The sequence below is a fragment of the Mus musculus genome, chromosome 9, assembly GCF_000001635.26.
Source record: "Mus musculus strain C57BL/6J chromosome 9, GRCm38.p6 C57BL/6J".
In the NCBI taxonomy this organism is placed as follows: domain Eukaryota; kingdom Metazoa; phylum Chordata; class Mammalia; order Rodentia; family Muridae; genus Mus; species Mus musculus.
In genome coordinates, this window is record NC_000075.6 from 15962059 (window position 1) to 15981218 (window position 19160).

Genomic DNA, 19160 nt, shown 5'->3' on the forward strand with positions numbered 1-19160 from the left:
CACTCTTCAAAATGGCTTCCTGTGGGTAACAGTGGGTTGTCACCCTTAGGCAGCTTTCTGTGGGTGACAGTGGGTTGAAACATCATTCAGTTTTATGGCTGAAATCTAAATCTTGCTATAGGTAAAGCCACAGAAATTCCATGGTTTTGATCAGTGACAGCTCCTTTTTGTGACCCTTGCACACCTGTCATTTTTGCCTCCTTGTGCTGACTTTTTTGTCATACAGGCCATTGAACTTGAAGGATTGGGATACTGGAAAGCCAGTGTCATCTGATTCCCAGGTTCACTGGGGAAGGCATATCTAGCAGAGGCCATGACACGGCCAAGTCTTCTATGACAGTGATTGACATCCTCCCTCAGTGAGGCAGACTCTAGCTAGCATACTAGAAGCATGGGTAAGAGTCAGGTACAACCCCGGGACTTACTACAGTACACACTGAGATCTGCCAACTGTCCACCCCCCAGGAACAATCTCCGGATACACGCATGCTGAGTAGTGATCACTCCTCTTTCCTGCTCAGTTTCACTTGCATTTCATTCACAGAAGCTGTCTTTATCGGTAAGAAACTGAATTTGTGGTTAGAAGAGGAAAATTCCTTCACTATCATGAGCTATCTTGACTTAGTGAACAAGGGAAAACCCAACTAACAGGCAGAAGGGCAGACATGGAGAAAAGCAGCACCCAGTGTGGACAGAGAGCAAAGCTGTACCTGGATGCACAGTAGGTATTCTGGAGACTCCATGTGCCGGAAGACCACTGCAGACCGTAGGATCCCATGGGAGTCCAGCATGAACTCCTCGTCTTCATTTCCCGACAAAATAGAGAAGGAAAAGGGAGGCCCATTGTGAAACGAGTCTCTGTCTGTCACCACAAGCTGTAAGATGCTGGTACCCACTGGCTTATTTTCCTGTATAAAGGAGTGTTTTAAAAAGGAAGTTAAAATTACACCTCTCATCACATTAAAAAAAAAATCATTACAGGCTGGGAGTGCCAAGCTAGAACACCAGGCATTTGGCAGACAAAATCCTCCCTCTCCACGGTATTTAATGTCTACTGAAAACAGGCTGGAGTTGCAAGCATCCTCTTTCCCATCTCTAGCAGCCTCCTCATAGATGTGTCATGAGATTGTACTCTCTTCAGATGATAACACCAGCCTTTGGCTGAATGGGTTTCTAGGTCCAAAGACACAACCAGGTTCCACCTGTCTGTCACTTTCAGCACTGAGCAACACTCTTTCTACCCTTTGTGATGAAGGTGGAAATCCACCCAGGGCCAGAAAGCACCACCCTGCTGGGATGGGAAGAGTCTTCATACTAGATAAGATGTGGTTAAACAAAGTCTAACACTGTAATACAATGAATGTTACATCAGACATTAGCATGTAAGCAACCTTCTAGTCAATATATAAAACCAAATGGGTTTTTATAATCCACCTCACAACACAGTTGGGTCATGTTCCTCTAGAGGACAGAAAGTAGACAGCACATTTATCAAAATGAGGAGGGACACAATCAATTTCAGCCGCCATTTTGGAAACATGGCTCGAAACAGGAACATGAAGATAGGTCATACCTACTTTTTGGGTCAAAGTTTATCTTCTTCACTTTGAAAGCATTAGATGAAGGTTTTTGTAGGTAGGATCAATATTGGTTTTCTTAATCCTCTGTGTAATAGTTTAGCCTTAGAATCGTTTGGCCTGATAGTAGATTTCTTATTTATCTTGTGAATGGCCAGCTTCAGGATTTAGTATTGTATGGAAATGAAACATTCCAGAGATAAGGACCATGATATGTGGTGCTGGGTGACCAGCAATTCATATGCTGAATTAGTTTATGATAACTAAGTATAGCCAAGCATACTTAATGGTGGATCACATTATAATTCTAGCACTTGGATGAAGAGACAGGAGGATTGTCAAGAGTTTGAGTCCAGCCTTGAATAAGGAATGAGTTCTAGGTAAGTCAGGAGTAAATAGTGAGACTCTGTCTCAAAAATTAAATAATAAAAATTGAAAATTGAAAAGAAAAAAAAACAGAGAAAAAAGATAACCAGGCATTAGGGTAAGCCCATTATTCTTTGTGTAAAAGGAGAGACAGTCTTGAAAAAGGACTAGGAGAGAATCACAGAGGTTTCTTTTCTGCCACATGCCTGCCTGCTTGGTTATCAAGCTCCAGGCACCGCCTCCCTTAGGAGCCTACCGTGGGACCATGTCATCCAGTGAAGATTTACTACCTTACACAGACAACATACTCAGCACTGCACAAAACAGAAGATTTATTGATTTGTTTGCTCATTCTCTGAGGGCCATTTCCTCCACAGAAAAAAACTGAAAGAGTGAGCGAATGTGTGTCCTTGGGGTCACTGTCTAAGAAGGAAGGGTGTGAAATTACAGTCAGGCCCAGCCTGCAGAGGGAGGGGCCCTGACCATGTGCTCTCAGTGCTGACTTCCACACCTGTGAATAGTCTGTCCAGCTGATGGAAGCATGTCATAAAACCAAAGGCTGAGACCACAACCACTGAAATCTAAGAGAAAGTGGAGGAGGTGCAGGGAATGAAGGCAGGAGAGCAATCACACGCATGGCTGCTGGCAGCAGCAGAGGAGAGAAAACCTCCATTTTCTCCAGGAAGGAAGAAGATTGCATTGACAAAGGGGCCAGGGATAAGCATACAGTGGTTGTGCTTATTCATGAACATCTCAGCCTGATTCCCAGATAGTTCAGTGTCAGTAGGGTGAAGGAGGCGATTCATAGACAGCCACACTCAAGTGCTTCCATCTTATCACAAAGTGTTCTCTAGAGACCTAACCATTCTTATTTTGCTCCTTCACAAAGCCCTTGGCAGTACCTGAGAGCCACTGTACTTTTCCAGAATTCCTATGTATCTGTAAGGCATAAAGATAATTTGCTGTGTCTCCAAGCCTTCCACACCCAGTCTGGTTCTCTTTTTCTTCCTACACAGCTTTCCAGCCACCAGCCACCAGCAGAGGAAACTCAGGTACCTTGTTCACAAGCTAACTTCTGAATAATAAACTACTGGAGAAATCGGCCACTTTCACTGAAAGGAGAGCACCAGCTGTAAGTTACTCTATCTTAAAGCCCAACTTAAAGGCAGGTGGCTTTAAAGTCCTAAAAAATTGTCTATGGAAGGTGAATTTTTAAGGAGCTCTATCCTGAAGTCTATGGGATGGTTCATATTGATCTCTATTCTCTGTCAGAAGAATACTTAAAGATGGCCTGTTACTGCAGAAAGATTATTCATATTATATGTTTACATGACAGAGTCAGGTTCAAATTCTGATCATGTGCCAGCTGCATGATCTTGAGATGTCTAGTTAAGCTCATAGACCTATGGCTCTTTCAATTCTATGGTATGTGTGTGCATAGGAGTGGGAAAATCTGTGTCAGTGAACCATCCATGACACATAGCAATGGGAACAGGCTGTGTATACGGAGCATCTAATACTTAGAAGAAACAATACTCAATAACACTTTTCAACAATTGTGGTGGAAATACAGGTTGTTTTCACACCTTCCCTAGGAATAGACAAGTTGGTATTAAATACTAATTACCCACAGACTGATAACTAGGTCCCAATACAATGGTGCTAAGACTCTTAATGGGGATAGACTCTTGAGGTACCATAAGTGTTCTCATAGAAAATCCCAAAGGAGCATGTTTGTCTTTTCTGCCAAGTGGGAACATATCATGAGCATCTGCCAGATACAAGATCGGTGAAGGCCTTCACCTTGATCTTCTCAGCCTCTGAAACTGTTGGTTGTAAGCTCCAGCTGCTAGAGTCTCCTACCCTGAGTTAATCTGTAGAGAATACCCAACCCAACAAGCCAGAGCAGATGGAAGAGGCTGAGCCACACAGGTAGTACCTGGCAGCCAAGAGTTGCTTACCTGAATCACAGCAGTGTAGTTGGCAGGTGTAAACACTGGACTGTTGTCATTCACATCAGAAATATCAATGTTGACAGTTGTCGTTGAGGACATTGCAGGAATGCCACTATCTACTGCCTGGATGAGCAGGGAATATCCTGACACCTGCCAAGGCATGGAGGTGGCAATAAGAAACAACAGTGCCTCCTCTCTTCTGCGCATGCTCAGATAACCTGGAGTCTCTGGCTATGTCACCTTCACTCCTATTCTGTAGACCTGTGCACCATCAACACTTGGGACTGGATAATTCTTTGTTGGGGATCGACCTATGTATTTCAGGCTCTTTAGAGTTGTCCCAATCTCTGCCCACTAGGATACAATATCACACTCAATCTAGTTGTGCCAACCAAAAAATGCAGCCCAGCACTTGCAGTCCTTCCCTGAGGGGAGAAGCCTCTACTTTCGAGGCTCTGCCTGAGCCTTTGTTCAATACAATTGTCACCACTGATCTACACTGCTCATTTTGATATTCCTGGGTGAGCAGGTTCTATTACCTAGAAGATCCAATCTTTTGAGTGTTATTGCTATAAATTTCATTTCTATATTTAATTTATCTTTGAAAATACATGTTTTGGTGAAGAATGACAATATTTAGAAATTAAGTCAATCTCAGACAAAGAAATTTTCTAGATTTTTCTTTTCCTAGGGTGCCTTCAGGAGGATCTTTCCTGACAAGAAAACTTTAGTCTTCAGGCTGAAGTTGCCATTGAAACCAGGGCACACGTCCTGTTGAAGGTGTTTTCCTTTCTTTCACTCATGAAGGACTAAAGTTCAAACTATGCAGAAAGGTAAGCATTGGCCTTTTTCCTTAAGATCTCCAGCATCTGCCAAAAGCTATTATTAGTAGAAAATTCTTTAATGAGTCCAACCCAAATACCTACATGCATTTCCTTACTGCTCATTTGGAGCCTGTGCCCATGAGGTCAGTGATAGTGTAGGTGTGGATGGTGAGGGGTGACCTAAATTTACTCACCCGCTCCCGGTCCAGTTTCTTCTTAACTTTCACAAGTCCCAAGATGGGATCAACAGCAAATTCATTGTCCCTATCTCCACCCACAATGGAAAAACGAATCTGTCCATTAGGCTTGCTGTCCACATCTTCTGCTATCAGCTTGATAGGAAAGAAACAAAACAAAGACAAGAGAAAGACAAAAGGTTGATGCTCAGGGTCTCTCTCTGATGGTGTTCTGAGACCCTTACCCATGATAAGTACCTAGTGGAAGAAGCAATCGGTGGGACCAAAAAAGGTAACACTAGCAAGGGCACATGAATTTCCTTGTTGTTTGCACCTCTCAGAGCCTGATATCTATTCAGCCTGATGTTCATCAGGGTTTGAGATAACGATGACAGCCCCAGGCTAACTTTGTAGGGTTGATTTCATGAGCTCTTTACAGTGCAACAAGTAATGCCACTAGTGATGGTTCTGCTTCATTGCCAGTGTGACTGGACGGGGAGTCCCAGCTCTGAGGCCTACGAGAGTGTTTCTAGAAAGGCTTAGCTGTAGAAAGACACACCTTGAATATCCATGGCATCAACCCTTCAAGGTGGGGCCCTAGACTGAATGGGAAAGGAGGAACATTGTCCTGGTTCCATACAGAAACCTAGTGAAGCATCTCTGCTTTCTGACTGTGAATATCGTGACCAGGTCCATATTCCTGTCCCCATGCCCTTCCACCACAATGGGCTGCATTGCCTCTTTAATCATGGGATTTGTTCATGTTGATCCTTTCAGTGTTTCTGTGCAAACCCCCATCTGCCAGGGAAAATATACCCATGAATTTCCTAGCTAGGCACAGGTCAGTTGTTCTGTAGTCACGAATTAGGTGCTTTAGACCAGGAGGCATGGTCTTTAAAAGTTAAATCCTTGTGTTTTCTTTAGAATTATATACTACTGTAAGGAAAGCAATTGTTAGTAATTTATATCTTTATATAAATTAATCTGTAAAATTCTTTGTAATACATAAACCAGAGAAGGAGCTATTGAAAGCCCCTGTGTGAGGGACGTTGAGGGAGGGTGTACAAAATCATTGAAAAGGGGAGAGGGAACAAACTCCAAGACAGACCTCATTTGTTTCCTCACTGTGAGGATACTTTGTCCCTGAATTTAGATGTTGCTGGCACCTACCAGAATGACAGAGTCCCCCTCTAAGGCATCTTCACTGATGACAGCACTATAGACATCTTGGCTGAACCGAGGAGGGTTATCATTTACATCTGTGAGGTCAATGCTGACTGTGGCTGCAGTGCTGAGGGCTGGGGTGCCCCCATCTTTAGCTTCCACCACCAGGTAAAATCTTCTGCACGTTTCATAGTCCAGAGCTTCCAAGACAGAAATACCCCCTTTGAAGGAAAATAGGTAACTTTATGTTTTGTTAGAGGAAAACCTGGGCCAGTTGTTCTGTAGGCACAGTGCTGTTTATATCATCTGTAGCCAAGTTTATATGTTTGAGAGTTTGTTTACTGAGTCCTCGAGAACAGCCTAGAAGTCTGGTTAACACAGTCAGTTAAAGCAGAGCTATCCACCCGACATAGGTCTGAAGTCATGAACAGTGTTTGCAGAGTTCCATGATAGTTTCAAACATCCTTTAGGCAGCATGGAAGTCTCTGCTTGTGAAGCTAGAGAGCTGGGCAAGGACAAGCACCCCAGGGAGTGTCTCTAGAGTCCCTGAGTGGATTCAGGGGAAGAAAAACAAATGATGTGTGGATGTGACTCTGTCATCAAGAAACCACCCACAGCCGACATGTGATTGAATTAAGTGCACAGCTGCTTTGCCAACTTATAATGCACCCATCTAAAACTATTATCCACAGAGACCAAGACATGGGGAATCACAAGGCAGGATGACATGAAAAGAAGCCCCATGGTGTCTACACACACATAGCCTAGATGATCCTACCATAATGCCATTTAAACTAAGCAAGCAGAAAAAAAAGTCTGCTAGTTGAGGTCAATACATGAGTAAACTGGGATCTGAGAATGCTGTCCCAGCATTGTCTGGTAGTAACCCTGTGCAATGCTCTCAAGCTGATAGCTAGTCTTTGTGTCCACAGAACAGTTGCTAGGCTTTATCTTTCTCCCACTTGGAAAACAATTATTAGGACAAATGAGAGGGTCATTTTCTTGGACATACCCAGTCAGAGAACTTCTCTAGGGCTAAGACTGCCAATAGGCTCCTTCAAATTATTGTGGAAACTGAAAGCGAGCCTATTTGGATCCATAATTGAGTTTTCTGAGCACTGACTACTGGTGGAGATTTACCTTGCCAGTTTAGTTTCACAGTGCCACATTTAAACCATCCTAGCTATCTCCCCATGGTGGTCTTATAGAATGGTCAGAGCTGGACAGGACAAAGCTAGTGCATGTCTTAATAAGTGGACTCCACATACAGTTTAATTTGAAGCAATGGTCCTAATATATAAACACTTTCCGCTGGGAGGCTCTGTTAATGCAGCCCCCACCCCCCATCAATACTTCTGCCTCATTTACTCAAGGTTACATATACCTCCTATATCTTTACATTTGAACACAGTAGTTATGTTGTTACAGGGTTAGAGTGTGCATTCATGAGTCAGAAAGAACATTTGTAGGAACAGGGTACTGAGGTCTACATGAAAGACCTGGTGTGGAGGAAGGGGAACACACAGATTCCACCAAGAAGGGGGTGACTGGGGTTGGAGAATAAACAGGAAATATTATTGGCATTGTTATTTACCCACCTGTCTTTGGGTTAATGCTAAATTTCCCTTGTTCGTTTCCAGACCGGATGAGGTAAGTTATCTCAGCATTTGTACCAATATCTTTGCTGGTGGCAAAAACAGACAGGACTTGGGTGCCAAGGGAAGTGTCCTCAGGCACTGTTACCAGGTAGTCTCTCCTTTCAAACACAGGAGGGTTGTCATTAATGTCCAGGACAGTGATGGTGACAGAGGCGAGAGAGGAGAGGGACTGTCCGGGACTCTGGTCTGTAGCCCGCACACTGATGTTATAGGATGATTGCTGCTCTCGATCTAGAGGCTGTTCCAGAACTATGACACCAGAGGAGCTGTCGATGGAGAAGACTCCACTGGCCGAGTCCTCCAGGGAGTACACGACCTTCCTGTTGATGCCTACAGGAAACGACACAAGAATGAAAAGACAAAAACAGAGGACAAAGATATTGTGCTTTGCTGATTTATGAAAGCCACCCAAGAAAAAGTCACTGTAGAAGTACCTCTGACCTTACAAAAATTCAGTCTTCAGTTTACAAAATATATAATGAAATTAAAATCGGGAAGTTGAGAACAAATGCCCAAATTCTTTGGTCATTGTTAATATATAACCTCCTTCACATTAATTTTTTTCCTGAGCAAAATTCAGATATCACTAGATGTGTAGATAAGCAATATAGCCCAAAGAAAAGCAGACAATAATAAACTAATCACTTCCCCATGTATTCATTGAGAATCTACCAAGTACTTAAGAAGGTGTTGTGAATTCTTGCTACAGATGAGAATCTGAAACCACTTGACAGCTTTGAGAGGAGAATCATGGGTCAGGCCTTGAGCATGGACAGGATTCTTCCAGGTGCTGCTCATTAACAGGTTGCAGCGCAACAATAAGACTGGCCCCTCCCCCCAGGAATGTAGGCATAGCATAATGGCAGCTTGAGCAAGGGTCCAGTATTGGTAGTGATTAGAAAGCACTGGATTCCATTTTTCTGAGTACCAGGTGGTAGCAGGGGAGGAATGTGAGTTGTGTTGAACTTGGAGGTGGTAGGGAAGAAATTATATCTGATGGTGGGGCTCATGGGATACCAGAATAGACAGGCCTCAAACATGACTCTTCTGTGTAGTCTGAGCAGCTGAAAGAGGGAGTTCCCCATTGTTGAGAAGGAGACAGACATGGGAGAATTATGCTTGGGGTGAAAGACCAGAATTTTCATGTGAAATTGAAGGTGGGCACTTGATATTTAATAAAAATGTTGGGTAGAAGAGTCGAGTGTTCAGAAAACAAGCTCAAACTGGAGCTACACTTTTGATTACCATCAATTATGACTAATACACAAAATGATGAATGTTTGTGGCCATGAGGATCACAGAGGGATAAGAGAACTCTGAGGGCCAGCAAGCCTGGGACTTCCTAGCTGAAGGTGATCTGACTCAGTGATCTTAAGAAATGCATTTAGCTCTCAAAATGTCATCTTAACATACATTCAAGCAAAAACATATCAAGCAAGAAATGTCTACCAACAAATTTCTGAATGACATGTGTCTGAGATTAGATAATTCCAGCCCTTCCAAACAGGTTATGAAACTAAGATTTGTTTTAGTCTGTAAAATTCATAAGAAAGGAAATAGAATGAAATTATTGGTGGAAACAGCTCCATTTTGATAATAAAATTCTCTTTAAAGAAGATTTTAATTCAATATTTTAGTTATTTATATGTGTATGCTTTTTGTGAGTATCACAATTTTGTGTGGATATCTGTAGAGGCTGGAAGAGGATGTCAGATCTCCAGGAGCTAGAGTTATCATGAGCTGCCTAATGTGGATTTGGAAATCTAACTCTGGTCTTTGGCAAGAGCAAGAACAGCAGGCACTCTTAACTGCTGAGTCATTTCTCTCAGTCCTCATAAATATTGTCAATGAAGAGGATCATCTGCCAGAGGCCTTTGGCTATGATGGCCTTCTGCAATGCTGTTCTTGAATTGTGGGACCTGGAACACAAGCTTTTCTAGGGGAAGGCTCCATTGTATATTTGCAATCATGACACCTCACCAAGAGGGTAGGAATTTGGCAGATAAGAACTGAACATTTTACTTCCCCATGTACGGTTTCCTTGAATAAATTCCCAGCAAACCAATAAAATCAAGTATCTGGAAGGGATTCCATAAATTGCATTGTGTGGCTTTAACTAAAAGGCCCATGTGGAGGACTTGTTCTTGGTCCTATTCCCAAGAGTCCAATTTTTCCTACCTTATTTCTCATCATCTACTTTCACTTCTGTTTCGAAACAACTATCTTGTTATAACCATCAACCTCTAATATTTGTACTCAGACTAACAACGAGGTTTCTCCCTGGGAACTATGGCTTCAGGGATGCCTTCTGGCTGGAGGGGCTAGAGGAATAAATTCTCTCATAGATATTTCTGATGGGAACGGGCAGACATGCAGAAGAGATCAAGTTTGTTCCTTGAAAACAATTGCCTTGCTGGTGTAAGAACAGATGCTCTGGATGTTGCCTAAGCTGATTCAGTGTTCTCAGGACACTGTTCAAAGTCATGGGGGTATGTTTACAGAAACACATCAGTGAATGACATGAATACACCACTCAGGTTTTCAAATCACACACATTCCCTAAAGGTTTGAATTCCATCCCTAGCATATGGCACACAGCTCTTGCCAACAAGGAAAGGAAACAGAAGACACAGAGCCTCTCATGTGAGTACGTGTTGGAAGCTACTAAATAAATTCCACTGCTGCAGGAGCCCAGGACTGATGACCTGGTCTGAACCTGTCAGCATCTACAGACATGAGGGACAACAGGTAAGTTCTATTTTCCATGGATCCCTTGCTCAGCATTCTGGAGTGTTGAGCAGGATCTACTCATTGTATTTATCTCTTTAGACCCAAAGGTCAGTTTGGGAGATTGGCAACCTTTGATTCACTGGTCAAAAGCAAGGTAAATTAAGAGGGACAAGAAGGGGTGGCTCAAGCAAGGCCAACTGAACTGTGCCTTTTAATGGGGGCCTGTGTTTCCTTTATTGGGAGAGGTAGTTGATGCATCATTAGAAACAACCTATTCCAGATCCACACCTTTCTCCTCCAGCCTCCTGGCTAGACTCTACCTCTCTAACAGGAGATGGTATTCTCCTACCTCCATCCTGGCCCTGATGGAGGAGAGAGCTACTTTTACAAGGCTCTTGTGAGTAAGCCACACTAAGGCCAGAGATCCCCTCCAGGCTGATTCTGTTCATTTAGACTTGGTGAACTTGGTGCCAAGGCCTTTTGCTTTACTTAGCAACATTGCAGAAAGCCACACCTCTGCTTTCTCCAAAGTTGTTGTCCTACACTCCTCCTAACCCCACCTCCCTAAACATTTTTAAATCCAACCAATATAGTTAGTTTTACTTGTGTTTTCAGTGGAATTCCAGCCCCTCTCATGAGGTTGCTGCCTGGACCTACTGCCTAATGCAGAAAATCCATTTCCTGCAAACTGAGCCAAGATGAGCTGCTGGATCCTTGTGGATGGAAAGAAACCAGAAGACACTATTCAGTGGCTGTCAAATTCAGGCGTAGAGCTTAAACAAAGTTTTATTACTTCTGTGAGAAGTAATACCTAGTGTACTGGGATCATCCCCAAAGACCCAACACAATGTCAAACCACTCAGCTTATATCTGAGGGTGTCAAAGACATCAACCATCAGGTTTGGAGAGATGGCTTAGCTGCTTGGATGCTTTGTTTTTAATCATGGGAGTGTGAGTTCAATCCTTAGAACACATGTGAATATATATATATATATATATATATATATATATATATATTATAGACAGATAGATAGATAGATAGACAGACAGACAGATAGATAGATAGGCAGGCAGGCATACAGCAGAATCCTAAAGCTTGATTGGTACCAGATATGATCCCTGGGGTTCCCTGGCCAGCCAGCCTAGCCTACTTGGTCAGTGAGAGATTCTGTCTCAAAAACCAAAAGGTGAATGATGCCCAAGGAATAACACTTGTTCTCTGATTTCTACATATATACACACATGCACACATACACACACACACACACACACACACACACACACACCATCATAAACACAAATGACAAGAGTCACCAACACTACAAGCGTAGTGAGATTCTTTTGACTTTAAGGTGTGTGTGCTCTGCATTTTCTTAGAGGCTCCATAAGTATAAGGAGCTTAAGGAGTTGCTTCACCCACCTGGTGTCTGATGCTTATGTCTTCTCTGACAGCCCCTCTTTAGAGTCTTGTCAGTGACATCTATTTCTGTCCTCTTTGTCACTTACATGATCTGTCCTTTAAGACCCCCTCATCCAATTAGTACCAAATGGTTGCAATGGGTCATTTATAATGAAGTATGAAATACATACCACAAGAAGAGGTTACTTAACAGGTTTTCTTATTTAGCCTTTCTAAAAAACCATTTTTATTTATTCTTTGATGCATTTGATAATATCTATCTCTGACACAGAATCCCCACTGCTTCTCTTGCCCGACTTTATGTCCTCTGTTACATTTAGTTCTTTACTGAATCCAATTAATCCTGCCCATGTGTATGTGGGTGTTGGTTCTTTTGCTGAGGCAAGGGAAACACTCCTAAACAAAGTGACTTTGCCTCCCTGGTAGCCACTAACTGCCAATAGCTCATCAGAGTGTTGTGGACCTCAGGTGCCTCTCCCAGGTCTATGTTGGGATATTTATTTATTTATTTATTTATTCATTTATTTGATTTTTTCATGACAGAGCTTTCCTGTGTAGCTCTGGCTGTACTGAGATTTGCTCTATAGACCAGACTGGCCTGGAACTGAGAGTTCTGCCTGCATTTGCCTCCTGAGTGCTGGGATTACAGGCCACCATTGAGGCTCCTGCTGCAATTTTTTAACAGGCCTGACCTTGTGGAGGTCGTGTGCATGTAGGTAACCACAGCTTCTGTGAGCTCTAGTATGTGCAGCATCCATGTCATAGTTAGAGGACCGAGTTCCATAGCATTCTCTTCTATCTTCTGTCACTGACACTCTTCTTCCCCTCTCTCCCCCACAGTTTTGCTCATTTTTATTTCACCTCGACATGTCATAACTTACATGTGATAATAACATGAACACAGAACTCATGAGCAAGCTCTGACAAATATCTACCGCATGGAACCAATGCTTTTATCAAGACCAGGAACATGTCAATCACTTTAAGTTCCTTCATGTTTCCTTGTCATCAGCCCCCAAGGCACATCCCAAGTCATTGATGACTTGTCATCAACCAGCACCTCCTCAAATACCTACAACTATAAGGTCATCAGTGTTGGATAGCCCATGAGTATGTTTAGATACCACAGTCTCTATGCCCAGGCTGAGTGATTAAACTGTAAAAGAATATCACCAATGAAGAATGATAACACAGCTGTGGTTCTTATCATGGAATCTTTTTGCTATGACTTTATCCTGAAATGATACTGTTGTTTCTGTATTTCTCAAAGGAGGAACTGGAATGATCTCCCCATTTGAAGAAGATTCCCAAAATGACACCTTCTTGTTTGTCTGCCCTTGGCCCTGAGCTGAGGGGAATGAGCCAAGAGATACCATCTCTCCCTCTGGCATCTCAGCAGCATGACGAGCAGTTCTGTAAAGCAGTGGTTAAGTTGTCCTCTGTGCCTCTGAGTCTCCCTCTTACTTGAACCAGATGATCAGGTTCTTATAAAAATGCCCAAGGCAATGTGCTGGGCAGATTGTGGTTAGAACTGATATCCATGGGGTGGTGCTGGTGCTGGTGGTGATGGGTGTCCCATTCACTGTTGCAGGAAACCCTGAGCTCAAAAATAATCACTGCTAAAGACTTGCTGTCTCCATGAGAATGCGTGATAAGATTCACTCCCCACTGTGAGGTATTTAGAGATGAGACATTTAAGATACAAATAGGCTGTAGTAAAATTCTGCTCTCAGTGGTTAATAGTTAACAGTAAGTTGGCTAGTGTGAGGGCAGGCTCGTTATATGAGACATCTGGACACTCTTCCATGTGTTCCTTTCGCATTGTAATGGCCAGGCCTAATTTGAGATTCTATAGAGCAACGGTCCTCAACCTTCCTAATGCTGCAATCCTTTAATAGAATTCCTCATATTGTGGTGACCCCATCCTAAAATTATTTTTGTAACTACTTCATAACTATAGTTTTGCTGCTATTACGAATCTTAATTTAATAAAGTGAGTGCAGGTGATGGGTGCATTGTATGCATGTCCTCTAAAAACACACATGTAGAAAGAATCGAATAGCCTCAAAAGGACATAGAGAGACATGAGGTATTATTAAAATGCAGGTAAGAGACTGGAGAATTGGGTCAGAGATTAAGAGTGTATTGCAGGGGATGGAAAGACAGTTCCGTGGATAAGAGTGTATCCTGCTCCTCCAGGGGAGGCAAGTTTGGCTCCCAGCAACCATGTCTGGCTGCTCACAGCCACCTGTAGCTCCAGCTCTAGGAGATCTGATGCCCTCTTCTGGCCTCTGTGGGCACTGAACTCATGGGCATATACCCATCACACATAATTAAAAAATAATAAGAATAAATCTTAAAAATAAAGGCAACACAGATAAAACATTTCTCATAAAAACAATGGTGAGTTGATGTAAATTCTATGGAAAAGAAAACCTGGTAAACCCGATTTTCTACAGCAGAGACCACTGCATAAATCATGGCACATTAATATGCAAATAGATTGCATTGTTCACTGTCATTTAATATAAATGGATAGATGAGATGGAAATCTGTTTATGAATCAGCATAAAAGTGCGGATTATAAAATAATATGAAGTTTCTGTTTACTTTTCTGAAGAAAAAGTGCAGAATGGATTTAGTCAAAACTCGAACTGTTTTAAAGTTGTTTTCACATTTGCTCAACCTTCTAGATTTTATACAGTGGGCACATGACACTGTAATATATAAGTGAAATGTTAAAAAAAAGTCATGCACTCTGAAAACAATTCTTTAATACTAGTTTTGGAAAGCATCCAAGTTTTCAAGAGATTTTTTTTCCAGCCCAGTTTTAATTCTTAATGAACATATCATTTGAAATAATTGTGGAACATTAGGCCTACATATTGTATAGGCTTTCTGCCGAGGGTTTACATTGTTCACTTTAGCTCATCTTTGCTTAGAAAGACACTAATGCTACTTAGAAAATTGCTTTTGTCAGAGGCCCCATTATAAAGTTACTGCAAAGAGTATTTTTAAACTAAATTTTACACTTTAATTAAGGCAATTAAAGGAAATGGCTGGCCTAAAATTTTTCTCTCATCTTCAGTAGAAGGCAAATGCAATTCCAGGGAGTCAAACGGCTTCGACTGAGCCTTCCTGTTTTATCTTTGAAATATATGTTGGGATAACATAAAATTAAACAGGAAGTTCCTATGACAGAGTCCAGGAATTAGCAATACTTTTAGCTTAGTGATTACTGTCCTTATAATAGACTTTCTCAGGACTTCTGTTTTAAGTGCCGTTTAAAAGCTTTTCATTGGGCGATGACTAAAGCTGCCACATTCTCCTGGGCATGACATCAACTCCCAGGGTCTGAAGCTCCCTTTAAAACGTCCAAAAAAGCCTGAAGGCGGCCGCGTAGGTCAGGGAGAGCCTGCCGACGGCATCCAGCATCGCCTGGGTGTTTGCCAAGTTAGAAGGCAGCAGCTGTTTCACTGGGTCTAATGACAAGATTGTGGCCCCAATTCAAAACAAAACCCCAGCCCCTTTGTTTAGAAACATGAGGATACCCAGCACAACCAAATCAGAAAGTTAAGTCAGGCAGAGGCATGTCTAAGCAAGCGGCATTGCTCTGTGTGAACTGCATAGACTATGTAACCAAGAAGCTGGTCCCTGTGCAGTGAGATTCCCTGAGGCATGGAGAAAGTTACAGCACCCACAGCCTGGCCTGGCAGTGTTAATTGTGGGTAAATGAATTCATCCACAAAGAGCTATAAAACTCCATCTTTACCAGTACATTAGATTTCTATGCTATACTGTGACCCAGCGATGTTACGTCAAAGGTTTCATACACGCACCCCTGAGGATGAACATGGACCTAATTCATTCCATCTCCACATCGTCATTCACTCACTCATGTGTTTACTCCATAAATACCCGAAGACCCCTTGCTGCACAGCGCGTACTGGGTCTCTCAGCATTTCTATGTCACTTCAAAAGTAGCCAGTTCCTTAAACGTGCAGAATTGATTACCGGAAAGAATCAAACAGAAGTTTCTCAGAGACTAAAACTGCTACATTGAGTCACGAATGAAGGGTGGATATCATCAGGTGAGACACGGCAGACAAAGAGAGCACTGTGGGAGCTGCACAAACACCGGAAATTATGGATGCTGAAGCTGTCATTCATTCACAAGGAAGCAAAGGAGGGGAGGGGAGGGGAGGGGAGGGGAGGGGAGGGGAGGGGAGGGGAGGGGAGGGGAGGGGAGGGGAGGGGAGGGGAGGGGAGGGGAGGGGAGGAGAGGAGAGGAGAGGAGAGAGGCTTGAAAGGGTTGTTCGGAGAGGTTGTATGAGCAGAAAGTTTTCTGAGATATGGAAGCTTAAAGAACTTGCCAGCAGATGATGCACAGCACAGTACCTGCCAGGAAGGCCTTATCCTGGGAATTGACTACACATAAGAGTCTCAATGTACCCGAAATGGCAGGAACTTAAAGCAAACGGAAGAAATTCCTGCTGTGCTAGCCTTCCTTGAGGCCATTCCTGCTGGGCAGCGCTGCAAATAAAGCCTGGTCTGGTGTAGCTGACTGAGCGGTGCCAACGTGCTCACGTGAGGGGTGCCAACGTGCTCACGTGAGCGGTGCCAACGTGCTCACGTGAGCAGTGCCAACGTACTCATGTGAGTGGGCGCTGAAAGAAGCTCCTGTGGTCATTTGGTAGAAGTCAGAATTCTCCATGCAGGCTTCTTTAGAAGGAATCTCTATTTCATTTGACAACTAGTGTTTTGATCGGAGCTTTAGAGAAATTGGATTTTATAAGGGGTAATAATAACTCATGTGTCAAATGCAGACTCCTAAGCTGAGCAAGGCATTTTAATGTTCACTATAGGAAAAAAAAGTAGGTTTTTTTTTTTCGCCATATCTACCTTACTTCAGTCTTCCCAAATCAGACTGTCAAGACAGAGTGTGTCCTGTTATTATTTTAGGCTGCTTATTCATTTAACCCTTTGTTTTGCTTAGCTTCTTGGGGGATCCTGATGCTGCTTAGGGGTATAGCCAGAGTCTGAGGAGTGCATGGAGGTCCAGAGGCTGCGGAGCATTGTTCAGATGGCTGGTAAAGGACAGACCTGTCATAGTTAATCCAGTCTTATCCTAAAGCCACTCTGGGTTCACTCCCAGAGTGGAAAATAGACAAGGTGCGTGTCTCAAGCTTGTATTGAGCCATAAACACTACTGAAAGGACCCTGATGTTGGGAGAAGCAAAAATACAAGGGAGCAGGGGTGTTTAAGAGAGCCTCAGAGTCGTTCACTGTCCCCAAGCCACTCTTTTTTATTTATTTGTTTGTTTATTTATTTATTTATTTATTTTATTTTTTGGTTTTCAAGACAGGGTTTGTCTGTGTAGCCCTGGCTGTCCTGGAACTCACTCTGTAGACCAGGCTGGCCCCGAACTCAGAAATCCGCCTGCCTCTGCCTCCCTGGCTGAGACACCTAACTCTGCACAGTTTCTCCATCTGCACGTGGGAATACTAAGATCCTTTCCTTCACTAATGGGGGTTCATTTGAGGTCTCTGGAGAAAGGCTTTACACATAATATTATAAACATGCACACACACAAATATATGTATGTATGGAGAAAGTGTATTTCTGCATGTGTACATATTTGCATGCATGTAGGCACTTGCATGTAAGTCAGGAGAGCAAAAGTCAACTACAGGTATTGTTGCTTTTTATGTGTTAGAGACAGCGTTTCCCACTGGCCAAGAGCTCATTGATTTATGAGACTAGGCTGGCTGGTCAGCAATCTCCAGAGACATCGGTCTCTCCGTCTCTAGTGTTGAGATTACAAGCATTTGCTACCGTGCCTAGCTTTTAAATCTACAATAGACAAAAGTCTCGGAACATCTTAAATCTCTCAGTCCTCACAGAGGGTTATTTAATTTTTAGTGATATTTTAATAATCCCTCAGCCACTTTCAGAGATTTAATACTTCAGACAATATTGGAGCTTGGGGGAAGAAACACACAAACCCCACATTAAGCCCTAACCTAAACAGCTCAGTGGTAATGATTTCTAAGGCATGAGGATAAACATTGATTATATGATGCTTAAAGGAGAGAGGTGGGAATCAGCATTGAATCCCTGTTGGAATATTTCCAGGAGAAATCACTGTGATATAAAATACTGGCTAGAGGTGTTGAAGTCCCCTCTTTAAAGTCATCTATGTTCAATCCTTTTGTCCCTGAACCTCTTGAAAAAGGAGTAGTTTGGACTAGATTTCAGTAGTGACATTGTAAACATCTATTGGGACAACATTTCCATAGGAAACAAGCCTGGAGCCTCCTAAGAGCAGAGCCAATAGCTCTCATATCCTCCCATCCCCCAACCATATCAAAGAAGCTGTGGTACCTAGGTGGCTGAACTGGTTGGACCCCATGAGGCTAACAGAAAGTATATAATGTCATGGCCCTTTAAACCTAGTTGCTAAAGTGGTTATCAAGAAATATAAAGTGGTTATCAAGGCACATCCAGGAAGCAAGAGTTCCTGGGCCAATATTAGAGGTAGCTATCAGAGGGAGAATAGCCATAGTAGTTTGAATGGGAATGGCCCCTGCAGGCTCATTATTTGACTGCTTTGTCACCAGGGAGTGGAAAAATTTGAGAAAAATTAGGAGGTATGGTCTTGCTGGAGTAGGTGTGTGAGTGGGGTTGGGTTTTGAGGCTATTGAGGTTTCAAAGGCTCACATCCTACCCAGTTCCTCTCTCTCTCCCTCCCTCTCCCTCTCTCCTTCTGCCTGCAGGTCAGAATGTATCTCTCAAGCTTCCCCAGCATCATGCTTGCCAGCATGTAGCCATGCTTCCCATCATGATGATAATGGACTCTGAAACTGTAAGCAAGGCCCCAGTTAAATATTTCCTCTTCTAAGAGTTGCTCTGATCTTGGTGTCTCTTCACAGCAACAGAACAGCTCCCAAAACAATATCTGAGACCTTCATGTTCACTAATCTCTAAATGGATCTGAAAAGCATGTTCAATTACAGATATTGGCAACAAAGCCAGTGGCATGCACAATGCCTGTGATTTTGTAGCCATTTTGTACTGGATCATGGTATTTACTGTATTAAAGCAGAAATGCACACTGGCACATAGTAAACACTGGACTGATTTAATTATGTTTCTATTTTTATAAACTATAAAATGTTATTCTGAGGGATGATCTATAGGTGTCACCAAACTGCTAAGGTGTTTGAAACACAGAAATAGAGTTCTTGAGTGGTTCTCAATGCCTGTTAGGAGCATCCTAACAGGATGAA

General features: G+C 42.7%; 1 protein-coding gene across 8 annotated transcripts in view; it reads right to left on the reverse strand.

Moving 5' to 3' along the window:
* The window catches only part of Fat3 (FAT atypical cadherin 3), a 592493-nt gene that overhangs the window by 51870 nt on the left and 521463 nt on the right, over positions 1 to 19160 (reverse strand). For all 8 annotated transcript variants that reach the window (XM_011242542.3, XM_011242541.3, XM_017313398.2 and 5 more), the window contains 5 exons: positions 7661 to 8050; positions 6069 to 6283; positions 4917 to 5054; positions 3905 to 4048; positions 711 to 908 (listed from right to left, as the gene is read on the reverse strand). In XM_011242542.3, coding sequence (XP_011240844.1) covers positions 711 to 908; positions 3905 to 4048; positions 4917 to 5054; positions 6069 to 6283; positions 7661 to 8050 — 1085 coding nt within the window. The remainder of the gene's footprint in view (positions 1 to 710; positions 909 to 3904; positions 4049 to 4916; positions 5055 to 6068; positions 6284 to 7660; positions 8051 to 19160) is intronic.